The sequence below is a fragment of the Ptychodera flava genome, chromosome 11 (assembly GCF_041260155.1).
Source record: "Ptychodera flava strain L36383 chromosome 11, AS_Pfla_20210202, whole genome shotgun sequence".
NCBI lineage: Eukaryota > Metazoa > Hemichordata > Enteropneusta > Ptychoderidae > Ptychodera > Ptychodera flava.
This window is the reverse complement of record NC_091938.1, coordinates 6,953,452-6,976,658: the sequence shown is the minus strand read 5'-3', so window position 1 is coordinate 6,976,658 and position 23,207 is coordinate 6,953,452. Positions and strand designations below refer to the sequence as shown.

The 23,207-nt window shown below is 38.4% G+C and overlaps 1 protein-coding gene across 18 annotated transcripts in view; it reads left to right on the top strand.

Annotated features, from left to right (window-relative positions):
* Positions 1 to 5,741: 5,741 nt before the first annotated feature.
* Positions 5,742 to 23,207, top strand: part of LOC139143389 (titin homolog) — a 153,710-nt gene continuing 136,244 nt past the window's right edge. For 11 of the 18 annotated variants that reach the window (XM_070713681.1, XM_070713673.1, XM_070713669.1 and 8 more), the window contains exon 1: positions 5,764 to 8,191. In XM_070713681.1, coding sequence (XP_070569782.1) covers positions 6,200 to 8,191 — 1,992 coding nt within the window. In that variant the 5' untranslated portion in view covers positions 5,764 to 6,199. Of the gene's footprint in view, positions 8,192 to 23,207 lie in introns of all 18 variants that reach the window. The other 7 variants (XM_070713680.1, XM_070713675.1, XM_070713671.1 and 4 more) reach the window with 3 other exon arrangements.

Sequence of the window (23,207 nt, the reverse complement as noted above, 5' to 3'; positions counted from 1 at the left end):
TCCACTTTTTTGTGAAAAGTTGATGCAGAAATGGAGATTTGTGGTTGCATGTTTGGTGAGTGAGTGGAGGTGGTGGAAACGTCAACCCACTGCGGCTTGTCTGGTTTTTTGTGCAAATTCTTCACCTTTGTAGCAGTATTAGTGCTCAAACCTTGGCACATGCTATGAGCAGGGCTCTATGCATTTGACCAATCCATTTTAGCCAATAGCAAAATGTGTATATTAAAAGACATCTTGAATTAATGCTTCTCGACATTGTTTCAGCTTGGATATTCTAGACTTTACTTCAGATATTTAGTACTCATAGTTTTAAGCCGGGACAAGACCTTGCTGCTGAAAATGATATTAAAAAAAAAAACCTTCAAAAGCATGGGGGTTATTTAATTATTGCAAAGCCACAAATTTGGGATCTGATCGAAGGCACCTGTAGATTTAGGGCTTTTTCAGTCCTGTCATTGCAGATTCCATATCAGATCCCAAACTTCGAGGTTTACAATAAATTTTGAGCTACACCTTCAAAGAGTGACCATCTCAAAGTCCCTGATAATTTTTAACTATGTAAATTTTTAAACATTCCAGTGATCTAAACAATGAGCTGCGGTAATCTATTTCTGTCAGCAAGTACACAAGGATATCAAAATATTTCTATGAACTAGGAAAATCGACTTATAAATTGAAATGTCCACATTTTTAAGGAAAACTTCATTCCAAAGTTTATTTTTCACACTTAACATTTTTGACTCTATATTGTTTTAAATATTCACATTTTTATAATGAATAACTTATGATAATGCCCATTGTCTATTAAGTTCTGTAATTCCTTGTGAGGTTTTCTGGGATGCTGAGGTAGAACAACATCCTCAATGACAAACTTGGTCAAAATGGTCTAAGACTACTATTTTTTTGCCTGACATAATGGAGCGAATTCAATAAAGATGATGAAGTTATTTTGCGAGGTTACTGTACATTAGCACTTCATCCAATTTATGTTCAGGTTCTTGTCACATTGCCTGGTAGGCTGTCAATAAGTCATGATTGGAATAAAAAAATGACATATTACGTAAAACATTGACAAGTGCGCTGTTTTGGGCTGACTATTGGGTCACGACGCCCTCTACGACGTCAACTAGCAATGCAGGGCGTGCAAAGCATCCCCGACTGATTATTATTCGACAATAAATATATAAATAGATAACTTATAACTGGTAAATAAATACATTGTGACGATGACAAACGCCGTCGGCACGTGGCTAAGAATTGGTCATGTGATCTGGCACTCCACCACGACACATACACAGTGCTTACAACTAATCAACCAATCACAAACCGGGAAAGGGAGTACTTTTTAACCAATAAAAGGACAGTTTCACACGTGGACATTGCATCGTTCTCGGAGATATTGGTCATGATAGAAATTTATTACATCGCCTCGAACAGTCGCCTTCGACAATTTACAGGATATACCACTTTGGATGCCTTTTAATTGCTCAAGGGCAATTCGTACCCTCTGATTTGCTTGTTTCAAGCAAACCAGCTTAAAGGATAACCCTGAAATTTCTGAATTCTGAAGTTACACTGAGCACATCGTTGCTTAGAAAGCTCACAAGTCTTCGAAATCATCTTTTTCCCATACAGTAAACACGGGTGGCAGTCAATTTGAATGTCAAATAATCGGTAAATGTTTATATGTAATTTGTTTATCTACTATAAAACTTTACACGGTGACTCTGACCGAAAATCTTGATTTGGTAATGGCCATGTCACACCTTGACGATTTAGCCAACGTATGCCAACGTATGAAAAAATTGGCGAATACGCTGGGCGTACGTCGAATACGTTATGGGTAAGTTTACGCTGAAGCACGCTGGTATACGTCCGTAGTAAGCTTACGTCGAGGTCGTCGAAAACTTTTTGGTGCATGCACAAAACTTTTCAATGTATGCCAGCGTATTGCTCATACGTCCCACACACGCGGGCCATAGGTTGTACGTAGGTTGTGTGCTCGCTGACACACATTCTCACACGTTACCTGCAAGTCACTCATACGTCGAAATGCGTCGAGATTATTGTCTAGCGTACCCAAACGTATTTTCAAACTATGAGTACGTTATGAATACGCTCTGTATAGGCCCAAAATTGAAAAATGCATCCTTAGTTCAGTAAGCCGGCGTTTTAGAGAAATTTTGATACGTCTGTATACGCTGGCTAACTCGCCAAGGTGTGACAGGGCCCTAAGAGAACGGATGAAAGTTAGCAAAGGTTCAATCTTTCCCTTTCGGGGCGCACACTACAATTTGTTTCATTTGCTATAATTTTCACAGATTTATCGATGGTCAAGTTTACTGCGTATACCTCAATTTCCGTCATGACATTTTGAGGCAATATATGTGATTTTTTCAGTTCCTCATGTTTGCTTTCTTAACATCCAAACTTAGCGATGATGCAGCTCCGTAGCGATGTTCTCTCAGACTAATATCACAAATTACCGAAGTTGAAGAAGACCGTCTGAAGAGAATATTATGTAAGAAATCGCGGACGATTGTTTCGAGGTCACAATATGTTTTCAGCAAGAAGTGGAAATTTTCCCTGAAGGACAATTAGTTCAATGTTGTCCTAAATTTGTATTGGCCTTTACTTACTCCGTCGTCATACTAGTTAGAAAACTTAAAGCAACCGGACACACTCTCGGAGAAAGCGATGGGGACGGCTCAGGTAAAGTTTCTTATTTCACCATTTTTCCCATAAAGTATCAATTATGACAAAGTTACCATTTATAAAGTACTACAGTCGAGTGCTTTTAGAGCTTTCAATCCCCAAATACGACAAATCTGCTGTCAACATTACAATTATCAAGTTTGTTGTTTTGTAAAAATTGAAGCGTAATTGATTAATAAAAAAGCACGATTGAACTTGAAGGGAACTTGAGAGTTTGAGGTGAAATACGTAATGCAACAGACAAGTGACGTTGATAAAAGCAATGCTGTGACAAGAAGACGCATCAGATCAAGACAGTAGTGAAAGTGTACTCGAAAGATGAAACAAGCAATGATAGAGATCCAATGTTCACCTGATTTTGTAGACGAGCAACTGGGTTCCTCGAAATCTGATGTACATAAACTTTTACGGTAATATTCCCCGAACTCAACATTTGCCATTACGGCAATCCGATCCCCCCCCCCAAAAAATCACACACACAAAACGAAATAATACATCAAACAAAAAAAAGAAAACAAAAAAAATGTGCATCGGACAGAAAAACAAGTGAACAGGCGAAGCCGACAAATAATGTACAGACAGCAGAAAAGAGAAATATATAAAAAATACGACAAACTAGTCGCAAACAAACCAACAAACGTAAATAGACAAAGACATTAACACACAAACAAACTACCAAACAGAATTACTGAAAATATACAACAAATGTATGCAGTGGAGCAATTATGAAATATATAATCAACGAACGTAACGTAATCACCGTTCTAGGAAATGATTCTACTGTCTTACAGATGATGGGACATCGATCCTTTAGCAGAACGATTACGAATACTGCTGATCAGAAGTCTCACCGTATTGCCACACAGTATACATATTTGTCATACAATTTTTGCAGTAAGTCAGTGTGTATGTTTCTGAGCCTGTTTTATTTATTTATTTATTTATTTATTTTTTTATATATTATTGTCTGTTTTCTTCTCTTGTATTATCTGTATCACTGATATTTATGTTTGTAATTGATTTTGAGCCTAGGGCCTACCTGGGCAAACTTAGCCAGTGTGTAAGTCGTTGTTTCCACCAGTAGCAATGTTGATATTCAGTTTAACCTGAATTTGATGACCGTTTTTAATACCGTGGCCGTTCGGTACCTGTGCTATTTTTTATTGGTCGAAGTAAAGGTATCTTTGCTAATGACCATATTCTTGCTTTGCTGGATGTTCTATGGTCACAATAAAATTAAACCTTTAGAATGTGCATGTTATACGGTTAAAAATAGGACTTTTTGAATACTAATGCATGAAAATTCTTTCATACTTTTGTAAAGTTTCAGTGATCTTAGTATTAATTTCCAGAAAAAAATCAACAGGCCCCTCACTGATTGATTATCCGTATTATCATTTTCCCCGACATGTTTCAGCAGTCCTTTATCAATTTTTTTCAAGCCACTTCTGTATCTTGATGGGTCTATCTCTGTGCATTCATCGCGTAGCCCGTTTTATGTGAACAGAGCTCGTCCGACAGTTTGGTCTTGCATTGCCAATTTATCCGATCAGTTTACGTGTCAGCTATGGTTTCATTTGTTAAACTTTACATTCTCTGTCGCCGATATATTAATGTTTAATAATCGATGTAAAAGTTGTTGTCCAATACGCCAGCGGCGACGTTTTACATTTTTGCAAATTGAACACTTCGCTGTTTTTCGCAGTAACTTACCGGCAGGTTTTACCGGCGACTTTCCTGTTTACTATCAATGTATTTCAAGCAAGATATCCGGATTAATCACATCAACATAGCTGCAACACTAAAATTTCACGATGTACATTATGACAAACATGTTTTAACTTTCATCAATCTCCAATGTACCTTGGATAAGTGTTTACGTTGGTCGTATGCCAGGGTCCCATACGATCTTCGAGCTCAGTTCCTACCCCAAAACCAATGATGAAGTATAAGCTTATTACAGGTGTAGTCTCTTGTCAAACTTGGTTCACAGGCACGGCATGTTCCGCAGAACTTCACCTGTTCTTCGGTATTTGGTAAAAGGATCACTCTTACCAGCATTTAGGCCACACCTTTCAAAATTTGGCTCAGAACTCGTTTGTCATGACGCTGTGCTGCAGGCCTATAAATTATTGTTTTCTACTAATTGTTAAGCATGGTATCTCGTTTTTCTGGTTTCAACATGCAAAAGCCGCCCTCAACAGACTCCGCAGCATTACAAATTCCTGAAAAGTCATTCGTTTCTATTCCTCGATGTTTTGCCATTTGTCTATAGTTTCATCGACTTTTGCATTATGACGTTTTTTGTATTCGTTCACTGTTAAAGCTACATTATCAATTCGTTGTGACTCCTTATTCTTGTAATTTTATCGTCTATTTTTATTGCTAACATTATCATGTTTCATGATTATTATGATCAGGATTATATTTCACATGTACTATAGGCATGTTTTAATCCTGTTATTGTTTTTAAAATAACGTTTTCTATAAATGATTGCGATGGGGTCTAATTTTATTTGTCTTAATTTCCCGTTTGTTCTCGTTTATTTACTAATTTTACCATCTGAAATGAGCTACTGTGTCATCGCATTCATTGTTTAATATTCTCTCCGTTTTGATAGATTTAGCTTTTCACTTCCAAATGTGAGTTTTTTACCGGCCCTCACTGTAAATCATTCGTTTGGCAGTGGTCTAAAAATGAAATAAGTATAAGTCGATTATGTTGTGTTTATTAGGAAAACTAACTTATTGTTCCTCTGAATTTTTCGGCGATAAGCGATTGTTTTTTATTTTTTATGAACTAGCAGACTCTCCCACTAATTACATTGTCACATAGAGTGCTCTTAGTAAGCGGTGTTACACGTAAACGAAGGGAAATGCTGACTTTATAGTGAGCAACAAAGGTATGATATGTTAACATGTTGCACATGGTGCTCTCGATTCTCAACGGTTCACGATCGCACCACGGCACAGAAACAAAGTTTATTTACATCATCATCCGGGTATCTGTAATGGGCCCACCCCATGCGTGCGCATCGCTCACCGTGTGCAGCAATGGCGGACGGTCTGGGCTTCTGATATACACACCGGAGTGGCTTTGCTTCATCTAACCGTTGTAGCTGTTGGGGGCATACAGGGAAAACCCGAGTCGTCGTATTCGGAAGCACTTCCAAAGAAGTCAGCGAAAATCGGACGTGTTTACTGGAGGCGGATTGTTTTCCAGGTATGCTCGAACGGAAATTGGCAACACCCTCGAATATATACTCCTTACGTTAACAAGGGTAGATATCTAATCGAGATAGGGGACCGGTAGTAGTACGGTGCTTCAGTAGCAAAAACATTGTGTGCGTACGTACGTCTCGCCCTCGTTGCTCTTACCAGCGCTTTTACTCGCTAACTCTCATTGATTAGTCACTCATGTAAGCTCGTGGTAGTGTAGTATTGCGGTTGTGGAAATCTGATCTGATGGCGGTTTTGCCAAAATATGACCGAACAGATTGATAATTATCGAGCCCCTGTACCACCTCACAGCACCGCCTATATGCGGAAGTCGGACCCTAACAGCGGTGCGGACAGCGACGGTCAGAGATCGGTCAGCGAGAGGGACATTTCTCGCGGTGCCCAGGCTAAAATGACTAAGGACTACGAAAACAAACAAGCAGCCGCTGGTCACGCCGCGCAGTCGGCGGCCGAAGATCCTCGCCTGAGCACGCGGCCCATGATGACTTACCAGACGAAAACGGGATCGAACGTTAGTAAACTCAAACACATGTTCATGTTAAAAGGCGAGGAGCCCCAGGGAAGTGGCTCCAGCAGAACTCGCAGTGGCAGCTGGGCCAGTGGACAGGGGGGTGCCAGGGGCTCGCATGTGACCGGACAAGGTCACCAGAGAGACAGCTACCATGCGTCTACCGAACACGAATCGGCGAAGAGCCAGGAGACAGGCAGCAAACGTCAGCGGGACCAGGACAGTAACAAAAACACACCGCCAAGTGGGAGTTCCGGAAAAGGTGATGCTACTTCCCCAGATGACGTTGACCATCATGCAAGATTTGCAAGTGCAAAGGCGTTGTTTGAAAAAGTTACCAACAGTCCACCGATGAGGAGAAGGACCCTATCAGAAGGAGTTTCTCATCATAGGAAAGTATCAGCCAGCCCTCCTGCTAGCCCCCCAGTAACTAAGAAGCGATACACAGGCGCAGAGCATGCCGCAGCAACCAGACCTCATGATTTATACAGCACTGATGGCTCACAGAATGTGCAGCGCCAAGAAAAGCCGAAGGATCACGGTCCGGAGTGGAAGCAAACCAAACCAGTGAAGATAATCTCACCAGTAATCTCACCAGAGCGATACACAAGCATCACTGGTCTACCTGTCACGTCAGATCCTAATGTTGCAACATCACCTAGCAAAACACACACAACTGCGTTTGATTCCTCCAAGACCGCTACAACCACTGTCACCGATTCAGCGCCGCCTATGCAGGCTGCTGATGCGGACAGTGCACCAGCTCAGAAAGCCATTGTTGCCTCATATCGATCCAAGTTTGAGGAACCGAAGTCAACTTCGCAGCCTGGGGATGGGAAGTACGGAGGTGGATTTAACCGTCCTTCCAAGTACAAAGCCCCATACACACCATCGGAGATTATTGCATTGAACAGACCTGATTTATATCGCAGGTCCATCGATGCCGATGATGATTCTAGTTCGATCAGTAAGGACGGTTCTCTTAAGTCCACCCCGGATTCTTCACCCAGTCGTAAACCAGGTCCAAAGATTGATCCCTCTCAGGTCATTGCAAGTCATTTGCATATATCAGAATCAAGCACAACCTCCTCCTCTGATTCGTCTCCGGCTCACCTTCCGACCTCTGTCACGACAACCAAGAAATCTGATACTATAGGGGATGTTGATGTTCTACCCATTCACAATTTTGAACGTGAGCCTTATCCTGAGGAACTGGGAGATGAGGCTCCACCTTTACCCTCAAGTCCACCCCCCATTGCTCCCAGCGAAGAGAGAACGGAAACTACTCGACAAGAATCCGTGGAGTGCTTAGTCAAAAAGTTCCAAGGAAGTGATGAAAGCCTGGATGATACACCAGAAGAGAGCAATGAGAAATATTTGGTACTCAGAGAAACAAACCGAATTGATCACGGACAAGACTCAACTGATGGACAGATGGCAAGTGAAATACAGCCAACTGAAACTGTTATTTCGAGGTCAGAGGTCAGATTGGCAAGTTCGGCGCCCTCAGAGAGAAGCGATGTGACAATTCCAAAGGATACCTACATTGTAGGAGGGAAGGATATACGCAGACGGAGTGATTCCAATGATGATGAAGATGATCATGGTGGGGACAATGATGATGAGGATGAGGGAAGTGATGTGGCATCTGATTCAGCAGAACCAAGCAGGAGCAGTGGGGAGGAAGTCTCTGATGAGGAGGAAGAGGAAGATGAAGACTACGATCAGGTAGGTGATGACTATTTCAAGTATTTGCGTGCCAAATTACCCAATCGGCATTGCTGTATTTTCTGTGCATACACACCTTTACACTATAATAGTCGTTTCCCTTTCTAGGAATAAGATATTTTTCATTCATTCCCCCAAATTTGCTCTGGTTGTAGAACAGGCGAAACCTTACAAGTTTTTAATCAGTCACAATCAGTGATAAACGTGTACAGTGTTCTCCCCAGAGTAATTACAGAGTGGTGGCCGCCACTCTTTAATTTTTGGTAAACGATAGAAACTTATTACCATAATGATTACATTTATCGTTATGCAAATCAGCCACCACTCTACCAGAAAATCATGGGGAGAACACTGGTGTACATCAAAGTGTTCTCTACTTTTTCCCCCCAATCAGCATTGTTTGACAATACTTCATATAAATCGTTTGTGTTCGTCGATGCTGCCCTTATTTTCAGTAACATTCTGGGTTTGACAGAAGTTTCTTCAATGTAAAATGAATTTCATGTACTGTAAATCATGGTAACGACATTGGAAGAAATTAGCACTGGTTCAGTGTAGAACATGTTTTTTTGTATGATGTGGATAATTTAATTTTTTATCACTTATGTGGGTGGTTTTTTATACTCGATGAAGTAATTTCTTCAAATGCTGTTTATTTTATTTGTACTATGGTAGACGTTTCATTGGTCCAATTACACTGTATATCAGTGTTAGATGTTGAAAAAGCATTTTGTGTCAGTGAAGCATTTTTATTCAGTGTGTAACGGTTGCAACCCAACCTTTGACCCCAATTAGGTAGGCGATGATGCCAACAGTGGAATTTCATTGTCAGTGGATATAGCTTGGCTAGATCTGCATACATATTAGTACCATGTAAAAGTGCTCACCAAGTTAGGCAGGCCCTTGTGTAGTAGCTCACTATTTGGTCATAAATCTGTAGGTCTCTGTATTATGAAATAGAATTGAACATTGTTAGCTTTCTGTTAGTGGAGATCAACATTTTGAGGAGTGTGAGAGTGGTATTTGTTCCGGACAGAGAAAGCATCCCAGAGACTGGGGAAAAAAAGGCTGAGTGGTACTTTTTACTGCTGCTGAAACCAAGCTAAAACCTCTATTACAGTCCCTTCTATATACGCCCACTGAACCCACCCTCGAGTTGTAACTCTTGTCCTTGGGTCTCAGTGGTAAGTACACTCTCAGGGCAACAAAAAATTTCTTGCTCCTTGGTCTTTCGTCTGACTTTATTAGAATATGCAAATTACAGGTAACAAAGTCACCAACTCTATAATATAAGTGGCATTCAGTTTGTTTTTTACAGTTTTGTCAATTTCTTGTGTGCTTGTATGGGCATTCCTGCAGACAGATCAACTAGAGATTACCAGATCTTGGAATTATAACGATATCTGCATAACAAATATGTTATTGTTATTCAAATTGGAAATATTTGCATATCAAACAAATTCCCACAACAAGGAGGTTGCCGCAATGACAGACATGTACAAGTATTCTCTGAATGTACATTGTGTTGACAATAGGTGCAAGGACATGCAACGCCAAGCATCTAGGTATCTGAAGAATTTATTTGGCGTGTGACTTTGAATTGTGGGATTGTTGTAATCAGTGCTTCTGAATTGTTGTGTCACTGTAATAAAATGTTTTTATAGAGAATTGCTGGCTTGGTCTTTTGGGATGGGTATTTTCACCCAACATATCAAGACTTGGGGCATTGTGTCACAGATCAGGTTGCTGATGTGGAAGTCAAAAAGTTTTCTGAAACCTCTCCAGAAATCCAAGCATCTTGGTGAAGGAAATGCCAGTCTGAATGCAAGGCACTCTGAGGCTGTGATCAAAGCAAGGGACAGGTATATCATTTGCGTGACAGTGCTACAGTGAGCCAGAGGTCTGTCACTGGAATATCTACAACTACCATGTGTGAATCGCTAAGGGGGCATTTCTAATTGTCGTACGGTGTTTTAGTGATTTGTAAGTGGGTCCTCTGTTGTCAAGGTTAAAGGTCTCCTAAATGTGATTGATTTTGTGAAGCTACAATACAGGTGACAGCGAGAAGATACGACAAGTCACGGTCACTGTGAATAGCTCCGAAAGATAATCATAGACCCAAGTAGTATAATTCACTGGATATCCCAAGTTTATGAAATGACCACAGCAAAGTAATCAATTAACTGTAACTTACACCTTGCTCAATGAAAGAGTAAAAAAATGATGAAGAGACAAGGGTTATAGCGAGCACAGTGAACTTTGAACTTTTTAACAATTTACTGAAAAAAATTCAAAATACAGATACTATATAATACGGTGTATTTTCAAAGATTGCAGACATGTAGTCAATCATATTTGCTTCTCTCCGTGTCGACAGCTAGAAGAGTTTTAAGTGGGATAATGCATGCTGAGTGCAGTGGTTTAGGATACAAAAAAAGACATCCTTGCAGAGAAGTATTACATTCACATCCTGTATTACTTTGAGAACCCAGACTGAGCCATAATGCATTCAATGGCCTCTTCAGTTATCCTTCCAAAGTCTGTGAAATCCATTTATGCAAACAAATTGGTCTAAATGGAGACTAACCCCACTAATAGAAAACATTTTCTGGCAAATGCGTCCCATCACAAGGTTTCTCTGAGTGTGTATTTCATCGCAATTTATGTCATTTTAAGTAAAAAGTATGTAAGTTTTGTGATGTATTACTGTAGAGAGTGTTTCACACAAATTAACAGTTGAGTAACCGGCAATGTCTCTGAGAAAGGTTACACATTAGCCAGCTGCCAGAAATATCTGAAAATTGTAGGTTGTCTATATTTAATCATTTCTGAAATGTTGACACAATAAATTGCAGACCAAGGGGTCAATTGCTATTAATAGTGTGAGTATGAATGGATCAATGTTTGAAATAAAAGATGGATAAATATTAACCCGGGGTAATCCTTGAAAGCGTTGATGTTATTGTGGTTTCAATTGATCTGTCGCACATGTCTGTGTTGAATTCGTGGAATGATGCCTGGGGTCAGTTTGGACTTTTCTGAGGTAAGATTTCTCAACACTTGATATTCTTGTAGTAAGGGAGTTATCAGGGTGGGTGTTTGGTTGTAGTTCTACGTGATGGGCTGAAACTTTCCAAACTAAGGAAAATCAGATGCAAATTCATGTTTGTCGTTTTTCAAGAAAATCATTTCTATGATTGGCACAGTCGAGGGCGGTGTGAGTGGTAAGTTTGGAAGTGTACATATGTCATCATGCAGAGTATTCCATAGTTATTCCGTGTTCTCCTTGTCAAGTAGTACAGGCACACAACCGGAAATGTCAAATAATAGGTGAAGTTGTAAAAGGGTGATTGGCTTTCTTAGGGACTCCTTGTTTAGCCATCTGCCACGCCCTGCAACCCTTTCAGGACTTTACATTAGGTATGATGAATTCAATAGGTGTACATCACACTTGAATCGCTGTACAAGCATTTGCACTAGGTATTCCAAGCCTAGCATATCAAGCAAGAAGCAGCTTTCCTCATGATCTTTACTGGTTTGATATTAAAGTGCATTTTCATGCAAGTATGTATTTCAGGGACTTTTCATGTGTTTCCTGTAAATGTGAGGCAATAGGTAAACAACCTCTACAATGAAATATAACTTTTGAAATTTTGGCTCAGTATTGTCACAGAGAGTCTGGTGTATCTCATGGACCAAGTTTTCCTTATATATTGTAATTGGTATAAATGTTACATAAATAAAATACCAGAGGAAGGTCAGACAAAAACCACAGTAATTTATTCAAGTCTGGGGATACAGACATTTCTAAAAAATGGCTATTGTGATGTTGATATCAAATCGTGAAACAGATTCAATATTGCATGTGTTAACTTGATGGTCTGTGCTGACATATGCAGACTACTCATGTAGATTTCTGACTATCTTTTGACTGCAATGCATTCATGTCCGTTGCATACACAAGGGACACATACTTGGAGATTTTGTTGCGGGATTGGGACTGCACCAGAAATGTGAGGTCATTGAGAACGTGCCTTGGAATTCATTTTGTAATTGGAGTTTTCCCAATAGCACTGGCATGGGAATATTTCATAACTAAGGTAATTCTCGATCCCCCCGAGGGAATTCTGCCATCGTCTGGCTCTTGTGCTGACTCAATATTTACTCTTCGTGGGACCGGTTAGTCCGGCATAACTGTAATATCGTCACGCAGTGAGGTCACGTGATTGTCATGACTTGGTCAGGCTTTCAGACTCACGATGGATGACTTTCATTGCTGATGAAAACACACACCATCTGAAACATTCTGCTGCAGTGGGATCTGTTTTGAAGACAAACCACTGTGTCAAAGAATAGAAAAGCAATGTAATATCTCTAATCCCAAGGTAAAATCTCTTATCGTGTTTTATGAAAAGTGAAATCCACACTGACCATATGCATTCACAGCTGACACGGGTATTGTTGTTGTTTTCAATCTAGACAAGATGCCATTTGTCCCTCGGGCAATGTCAAGTATATTAGAACTGACAAGTTGGAAATTCCTGTTTCTTGTTAACATCTTGAAATGCACCTCATAATCTTCAAGACACTTCTTCATATAACACAATATCCTTGATACATCTTTCATGCATATAAAAAAACTCCTTGTTGACAAGTTCCTCAGGGAATAGTTTTATGGTACATGTATATCATATTACATGATCATTAAGCAAATACCATATTTAATGACATATTATAGTTTAGGAACACAGTAATTAATGATTTTGAGAATAACTTGTTGGTATCTGAGACATACAAGTTTAATACAAACAAGGATATAGGCGCCATTGAACTGAATTGTTAATATTACTCTCCATGCTATTGCTAAAAATAAAAAGGGCATTTTGAAAATTAGTCAAGTTGTCATTTCCATTGGCAAACTTTCTTGCATTGTCAAAAGACTTAGATTTGCTAGCATATAATACATGTACATGAAAGGTCGTGTTCTCGTAACAATGATGTTTTCTGCACAAAAAGGTAATTTTTACATTGAAAGAATTGTAGTGTATGCACATAACACACCTCTTGCATATCACAAACATGTTTTGATTGTCATCACCTTCTCAGTCATTGCTGTATATCCGTACTTGTTCATAATACTGCATCTCAAGTTAGAAAAATTTAAAGAGAGACTTAGATTGGAAGAGCTTTATAGTGGCAACGTATGAGAGATAAATCCAATGTAAGCGGAGGGAGAGGTTTGACTTTTGCAATGATTGAATCACAGTCCCTCCACAAACGTGTGTGGAGGGACTGTGACTGTATGGCGTACCCTGACTTACAGGTTACTGTAGATACACCTGTAAGCCTAATGACCGTGAAAGAGCAGGTCCTCAGACACAAATGAGATACAGCCAGGTAACAATAGACTGTACATCCCTGACAATCAGTATTATGTAATGTGCATGTACATCACATGCGCATGTACTCATTGGTACTTCAATAATTAAATAATGCAGAGACAATAGTTAAAGGCTAGGCCTTGCTGTAAGATTAGTCCCAGAATGAGTAAATTTGACCAGAGATTTAGTAGGATGTGTGATTGTTTATCTTATCTTGAATGGCACAGCACAAATTACACTCATTTTACAACATTCTATTGATGCCAAAGGTCACTTCAATTCCTTCAGATTTTTAAGAGACACTCAGTTATGAGTGATCAGACGTATACAGATCCAAACAAAAGTGACCTTTCAAGTTTTTAACTTTTTGAAATTATGAAAAATCCTGTTTTGCTAATATTATGTCAACCAAAATGAAATAATCTTTTCATTGAACAGTACATCATGGGTTCTGATTCATTGGCCAGGTGATAATCAGGTGGCTGAAACAATACTATTTCCCTTGTGTGATTTGTGACTCACACAGCCAGTGCAGCAGTGGAAATATTGAAAGATTCCTTCACGAGTCAAGGTTTAATGCAAAGAGTAATACAATAATAATAATACAAAAGAGTGATAAAACATAAATAAATAAACAAACAAATAAATAGATAATATTACACAAAACAAAAGAAATAAGGAAATAAATAGATGTACAAAGAGGTTATAAAAATTAAAAATAAAATCAATCAAACAAACAATAAATAAATAATGAATAATAAATAAATATATAAAATAAATAATAAATAAGGAAAAATATCCATATTCTTCATGTAAATTAAAACAGACAGACAAACAAACAAATAAACAAATAAGTAAATTAATAAATATATATATAGATAAATAAATATACTGGTAAAATCAGAATCATTATATTTTACAGTGTATTTAGTGGTGTACCTTTAACTTTTGTACTTTATTAGTATGTACTGTAGATTGTCATTTTCCATTCAATTTAATGTTGACATTTCATTACTTGATATTGCTAAGCACTGAGTGTTAACTGAAAATGGCTTTGTTTGAATATTTCATCATCTCATTATGCACCACACAGTAGAATACATATACACAGTAGGATGCATAAATTTTTATGATAGCTTTCATTATTTAATTTATTCTCGTAAAAAGATCCAATAAAATGCAGGCTTCCTGTACTCACCATCAAACTATTGAAAGTCATGTTAGTGTTAAGTACATGTAACATGTTGCCACTGAGTATTACGCGCAGTCTGGCAACATCTTTACTAAAATTGTTTTTTCAAACTAGGAAACTAGAGAAAATTGGGTTAATTGATGAACAAAACACTGATGTCCTATAACAGTTTTGTCTTGTCACACATGTGAAAATTAGGTCACATACATTGTAATGGTCTGATGGTGTAACTTTATCTAGGTTGAACCACCCTCATTTGCCCTGAGGTAGTTTTGTGGCATACCTCTGTCCATGTAGCCATGGTTACAAGACGGTCAGCAGTGAATGTAACTTTGCAGTGGATGATTGAGGTTATTACATGTACCCATGTGATGCACGTCATATTCTGTCTGGATTTATGATGTTTTCAAAAAGTGTATTGATACAGTTCTAAGGTCCGGTGGTTTAATATATATGAGAACTCTTCATGAATTACAAAATGGTTACTGTTCACATTTATGACATCAATACCATAAATATACACAGCAGAGAAATAAACATTTGAAATGTAGTACAACACCAAATTTTTTACTCCAAAAGCTTTAAAATGAACCCCCTCCCCAAGTGGTAGATCAGAAAAAAATTTGAGAGTCAGAATATCTGTCCTTGAGGTGCATTCTACTGTAATTTACTGACCTTATTGTCTTCACCTCTGTGTTATATATACACCATGGTCAACCCTACTTTGGGTGAGACAAGTGTTATCATGCACAGATTATCACAAACTTTGAAACCACACCCAGCCCACCTCCTCCCTTTGCCAAAACAAAAAAAATTACAATATTGACATCAGTACATGTACATGTAGCAGATATTGGTGAGCGCTATCAGTGTGACGGAATGTTGTCCAAATGAGAAATTGTGAGTCATCCAGTTGAGGATATTAAAAGTCATAAAAAGTAGCATTTTATTCTGAGGTTTGTATACTCTATTGAAAATCCAGGAAAAATGTGATCTTTTGTTCAATTTCAGTCTGTCCTGTAACTGAACATAAAGGAGGTGAAGGTATTTCTCATTCATACTGTAGTATCATTGAAACTACCCATCCAGCATACATATCAAAATAAGAATAATGATGTCTTTAGGCTAAATGTGTATCATGTGAAAGAAGCAAAAATAGAGAGAGATGAGAACAATTTTTGGATTTTTAGGTCTGTGGAAATGAATCTAGAATTTTTAATTTGCATAATCAGCTCTCTCCATTTTCTCTATTGTAGCAGACTTTTCTGTCGCTGTCATCATGTTTATGTATTCACTGATAGGGTCTTGTTGGTGTTACCATGCATGTAGATACATGTAGATCTTGGGATGTTGCTATCACTAGCTGTCACTCTTATTACCTAAAATGTCCATTTTGTTGGTTATCCCATTGGTCAAAAACAGCACTATCCAGTACTGTACTGTAATGGATACACAAGAACATTTCCTTACATATCTAGACAATGTCATAGTTGACATCAATGAGTTACAAATATCATAATTAATTTTTATATTTTATCACCATGATATAAATGACAGTATATAAAGTTTAAAAGACTTTGTTTGTGCTCCTTGTTGTTCATATAGTTCATGCCTCTAGTATGACCAGTTCTCAGAAATGTATGAATTCTCAAAAAACCTGTTATTAAAAATAAACGTTAATATTTTGCATAAACAGTTGACGGTAACCAAAATGTAGAAAATAACCAACTGTTTCTTTCCTTTCAAAAGAGTGGAAATATGTAAGATAAATGGAGCTCAATACATGTATTATAAGCTTATTTGTACACGACATGAATTATAAGTTAGCAAGTTTCCCAGAAACTTTGGAGAGATTTTGCAGTGTCTAGTCCAGAATAAGTATTATATGAATATTGTGGACAAAATGTAAGCTCTTTTCACATGTGTATATGTGTACAAATGTATGAGTATCTCAAAATTTGTATTTTATTTTTAGGGTGTTGTCTACACAACCACTATGTAGGATATTTTAAGAGGGTCTACAATATGTCATATATAATAAATTAACAGCGTAACCTTTGCAGCGTAGACTCCATGACTAATAAAGGTTCTTAAGCTAATACCAAATGTATTGGCCCGGGTACTATTTTTGTCATATTATAAGGCCATTGCTCAAAAATTGATTTCCTGTGAGAGACCAAATGGCAAAATAAGCACATTGTACGGCATTATTTGTTTAAAGTAGAATGGCCCGATTTAATGTCATCAGAAAGTTCAAGCAGTGATTATTTGCTGTAGAGGATCAGCTGAGCTGAATTGGGTGTGCTTCTGAAGCTGTTTAAAATGCCAGCATGTAGGAAGTATCCATGTGAATTTTCTCAGTACATTTTAATGTTGTCAGGTAAGGGGGCCAGTAGAGCTACACTCCTGCTGATCATACTGGTGATGCAAGAATTGTTTTATTTGAAGATTGTTGTGTCACCAAAGACAGCTTGCAAAAGGCTGAGTAAATTCCTTCCCAGGATGCATTTGTTCCAAAACAAGATTTTGCTACATATTGTGCATTTTATATAAGAAAAAAGCAATCTGATGTTTCACATACCACAGGGTACAGTAATTCTAATATAAACAGACAATTGGGTTACTGTCCTGTAAAACATATTTCACAGTCGTATAAACTTCAAAAGGTGGTAGGTCAGTGAATGGTGAGACATTAATTTAAAAACGCAGAGATTATTTGGCCAATTTAGATACATGCCTGTATGGCCAAGGTTCCTGTCTGTTTTGAAATTTATGTTAGCCAGTATGCATGTTTGTAACTTTCCAGAGAACTGCTAGTAGAAGTTGGTGACTTTTAGCCCCTGGGTCAGAAGCAGAGAGACGGAAAAAATGTGCTGTATAAAGCTGTGTACGTCAGAGAACCGTGAACATTCTGCTATCATGCTGTAGTGGTTTTAAGTGATGTGTGCCAAGTCTTGCATGGTTCATCTGATGAAGTTACATTGTATTCAACACTCTGTACATATTACTGCCGAGCTATTTGATGTTTTTTCCACTTTGTAAACATGACCTGCACTTTCAGTACATGATCAGAGATTCTGAATCTTAATAACTCAAAGAGTGAGGGTGTTATCAGTTGCATGGAATGCCAAGATTTTCACACTCATCAGAATTATGTTCACAAAAGTTCACTTGATATAATGATGGTCATTAAGTTGACGGCAGACCCTTGGCAAAAATTTAAAAGTTTTAGTTGCTCCTACCGGTGTTTTGAAAATTTTAATGATTTTTGTATGGCTTAATTAGCTCTAAGAAATGGATTGAGTTTAATCTTAAAACTTGAAGAATCCAGTGATCTGATCCATATGTGTTTCAAATTACATCACCTACTATGATGTGTTTGTGTCAAGTGACTGAAAAATCCGCTTGATTTTTGTACACTTATCCTGCCATGATATAGGGTACTGTACATCTGTCTCTGAAGAAGATTTCTGCTTTACATGGTACTTGTATTTGAAAAGCAGTTTGACAGTTGGTGTACAAAAAAGAACTGATTAAATCATATAAGCTGACTTGTGCTTTTAACCCTTTTCCTGCCAAGTCCATATTTCACCATCAGGTCAAGATGGTTAAAATTAATGAAACACAACGTATTCCATATGGTGTATTTTAACATAATGCTGTACATTTGAAGGCTGTTGAAAACATAAATACTGTAAACTTGATTTTTTTGGACTAAAGATGCTATAACATACCAAGCCAAGTGGGTGAAAATACTTCATGTTTTGGCTCAATACCGCTTTTTACTGACTTGGCTGATGGGAAAGTGATACAGTTATTACTGTCTGGCAGGAAAAGGGCTTTTAAGGTAGTATGCACCTCGAAAGTGAAAACCTTAAATTTTCACTCAGACTTTCCCAAATTATACTTTCAACCATTATCTTACTAAATCTAAAAATCAGGGATCACCATACAAAATTTGGTACAAGAGAAACAAACTATACAACATTACCGATACTTTAAATTCAAAATGGCTGCCATCCCTGTGTTAACGTTATTGGGAAAAATTAAAATTATCTTTTTTTCAAGAATCAATATCAGTGAAAATTGTAATACCCAGAGCTTTAAAATGAACCCCCACAAGCGGTAGACCAGAAAAGTATTTGCAAAATTGAGTGTGAATATCTACATGTACAGGTATGCCTTAGGCACATTCTACAAACTGTACCTACAAGTGTTTCTTCCCAAGTGGCGGTAAAAATATAAAGGCTTGGTAACTATGTATGTGCACGTACAACATTATGCCCTTTCTTCACTGAGGGAAAGATACTGAGGGAAAACATTGGTTGGGAGAATGACTAGGAACCTTGGCAGTATAATTTACTGGTATATTGGCTAGGCTACATTTTGTAACTAATACTGAGTGTTCAGTTTGATTCTGTGATTTCACACTCATTCCTACGCAATTATGTGGATGGATGGTAGTTCACACGTGTCTCTGAACTTGCACATCTACAGGCTAGACCCTGTGTTTGTACCATATAAATGCATGTATGTCAATGGCAATGACACGAAGTAAATGTACAGCTTTACACCTCAGTTTTTGATATACTGCTACATCAATGACCCAATTGCCTTCATGATTTGTACACATGTATACCTGCACAAATTCTAATTTTGTCTCCAACATCAAGTTGATGGACACGGTTGCGGGCTGATTGACTGCCACTTAGGATTGTTCAGGCCGCATGCATCCGTTTGTTCCAAAATGCTGGCAGCCATGCAAAAGTCGTTACATTTTAAAACTCAATGCATGCAGTGTTCCTTGTGTGAACTTTACTGGAATGCTATTGCACTCATCTTTCATCGTTTTCCATTGGACAGGAAATGCCCGGGTTGATGAAAATGCGAAACTTACGAATTCTTGCATGGTGAATTTCTCCACTTTACATTCCTATCCCACAGCGAAATCATACCCCTGGATCAATTTCCCTAAAATTCTGACTGCATCACAGTGTACAATGTACATCAGATACACATACAGCTTTCAATTATAATTGATCTGATTTCTCTGTCTTGAAATCAGTTTTAGTCTCACGGAAGAGCACTTTAGTAAATGGAAAAGTATGTGACCCTAGCGTGACCTTTTGATAGGGCAGCAGTCACAGCATTCCAGGATCAGAACAGATACATGCACAAATGAAATACAGAGCTTGAGTCTATTTACAAACAAAATGGCAGGTTGAAGGAACTTTTCCAATGCTCAGTATACTCCGGTTCCTCTCTCAGTCTGTCTGTACTATGTATGTATGTGCCTGGTATGTTTGTATGTACATGTACATGTATGTATATACATGTATGTATGAATGAGAGAGAGAGAGCGAGCCACACAGATGCTCATGTCTGGTGGACGGTGTAAAGTTATAGGTACATGTACTAACTTTTACAAAATACACTGTGTACAGTGGGGATTTCCTATCCTTGTTGATAATACGCTTCGACAGCAATGAATATAGGGTGATAGGTAGTGGACAATACACACTCACACGATTCATCTATGTATCTCTGTGTGTATGTCTATCTGTGTGTGCATGCATGCATGTACGGTGTATTTGTCTATCTGTCAGTCTTTCTGTATTTCTGTCCATACATGTACTCATACAATGTTGGTCAGTCCAGCTCCACATTTTATCATAGAAATGCTGAAAAAAAAAACTACAGTAAAAGAAAAAGGAGATCATTAAAGAAAGTATATGTACTGTAAATATTCAATCATTATCATCAACCATCACCTTATGATAGCTCAAGGGTATTTTGTTTTAATATTTTTTGTGTGTGTTGTGTTATTACAGAAAACATAACAGCACATGTGTGTTTGTTTGTTTACTGGAAAACATTTATTTATCAGATTGCTACTGTTAACATCACATTTCAGTTCCCACACACAAACAAATGACCACCTGTTCCTTTTCTCATAATGGTAGATAATCTTGAAAGCAACTGATACACTTGCATCCATGTTTGTTTACAAATGCTATAACTTGTAATACAAATTATTATAAGATTTTATATGTTGACATGAGTGAAACTTCTGAGCTATTTTAAGTCACACTATTCTGAATTGCTGTTGTTTGGTATTTATATTTTAGCAAAGAAAAATAAAAATCACATTAACAGCACATGTATGCAATAACATAAATACGTGAAATACGGTTACCGGTAGTTGAGTACAGAAACTTGGCTTGAGAGGCTGTGGGTGTGGATCATTCCTTGTTAGTAGCATAGCAGTTTTACGATAAATATACCTCTTCTTGTTGAGTTTTAGATTGTAAATGTTTATCCTGTGGATGGCTCTTTTCAAATTTCTTTGATTATACTATCATTTTAAGCTTCGCAAACAGTCCTTAGTTTCGAGACATGCAGTGGGAATGAAGTAGATGTTGGGTTTTTTGTTTTAAAGTGTAGATTACGTCCGAAGTTGCCTTACATGGGGATCAGTATGACAAACAACTGCAGTCACCAGATACTTTTGCTGTGGTGCAGGGCTTGATGTTGTACACATCATCACATGCGAGCTGAATTCACTTTGGAACGAGAGCTTTTCTAGTTTTCAGGTATCACGTTTTTTTGGGGGTATCTTTTATCTCACTTAGCTCCATATTCCTTTACTCTGCATTGGCGCGCTTTTGTCAGGGTTTGTTAAAGAAAACACAGAGATGAAAATTTTACACCCGCTTAAAATGTTTGAAATGTTTGAAAACATGCCCAGTGGGCCGTCTTCCAAGACTGCAGGGTTGCTTTGATGAGGCCAATTTGCTGGATTGGTTGCCCAGCGCCAACATCATCTCATGTCTCTCGCAGTGTGCCTCACATCACATTTCTGCAAATCAACCCCCTTGCTATGAATGCCTATCAATTCTGTCTGGCTTTTTAACCTAAAAACGGAGATCCAATCAGTGTTCCCTCTAAGGTTTTGAGAGGGTGCGCAACAGTGTTCTCCCCAGGATTTTTTGAGAACAGGGCGAAGACGTGGTGTGAACACCACAAGCGACCGCGTCAGCGGTCGCGGGGGGAGGTCAGGAGGGGGGTGTCCCCCCTCCTGCCGTTGGAGCTTTTGAAAAACAGCGATTAAAATGGTGTCATTTGGTGGCACTTGGGGAGTATTTTTTCAGATTTTTTTCGTATAAAAAACTCAAGGAAAGGAGATCTGAGACAGTGTACCATAACTTTTATTACAGTTCACTGATTTCAATTATGAAGATTTCATTTTTTGAAAACGAAAACGTAGCGAGAGACATACATTTATTCATCGATGTCAAAATTATCACCATAACACTCAGGTTTGGGGAGCATTTTTCAGATTTTTTTCGTACAAAAAACTCAAAGGAAAAGAGATCTGAAACAGTGTTCCATAACTTTTATTACAAACGAAAACATAGCGAGTCTAGAGACATACATTTATTCATCGATGGCAAAATTATCACCATAACACTCACGTGTTCTCATCCTGATACAAGTCCGACCGAGCCTAAAATTAGGTTGTTTTGCTTTTGGAAGGAATACACAAACGAAATTCTAACCTCCTATAAAAACTTCAGTGTACTCTGCTGTCCTTGGTTACCCTCAAGCTCCTTGCCATGTTTACTCAGCTAAGTCGGTTACCTAATGCACGGTCCCTATGGAGGGACCGTGGCTAACGTAACGTTACGGACTGAGCCATGCAAATATGGCTGCCTTCGATGAGTTGCACATGGGCTTATGATCTCGGATGACATCACAAACTCGCGAGATTTGCAAGATCGATGAGAATTACGTTTGCAGTCTGCAGGATCGACGCTCACGCTCGCATTTTGCTTGTAAATCACTGTCAACTTTTTTTTCCCCGTACATTTTATTGTTTTATTTTTCAAAAAAATAAATCTTTTTCATTTCTGGCAAGGGGGCGCTCGGAATTTACAAGAGGGCGCCACGCCCCTGTTACCTTATTCAGGGAGAACACTGCCGCAACTTGAGATACGCCTGATTGCCTCACAGGTAGGCCCATTCATTTATATGCTTATTTATTGAGGCACGTCACACCGTACAATGAACGTTTGTGGCAACTGCGCCGCAAATGGGCGCTAAACTCGAAACACGGAAGTAAAATCTACGCTGAGATCGCACATTTGCCCCGAGTTATCGTTTCCAAAACTAATACCGATCGAAATGACTGAGACTAATGTTGCGCAAAACATGAAATTTCACTGCGAGAGCAGTCGGAGACACTGCGCAAGTAGCGCGCAAATAAGCCTTAGCGGGAACACTGGATCCAATACTCCCAGTTGAATTGCTGCTCAGCCGCTCCCCCCTGCACACTTGGGGATACATCAGAAATATCATTTTCAAAGGCTGTTATCATCCCTCTAATCTGCTGTCACAGAGACCAGACATTCATCAGTGACCCCAAAATTTCCATTGAGTTAGG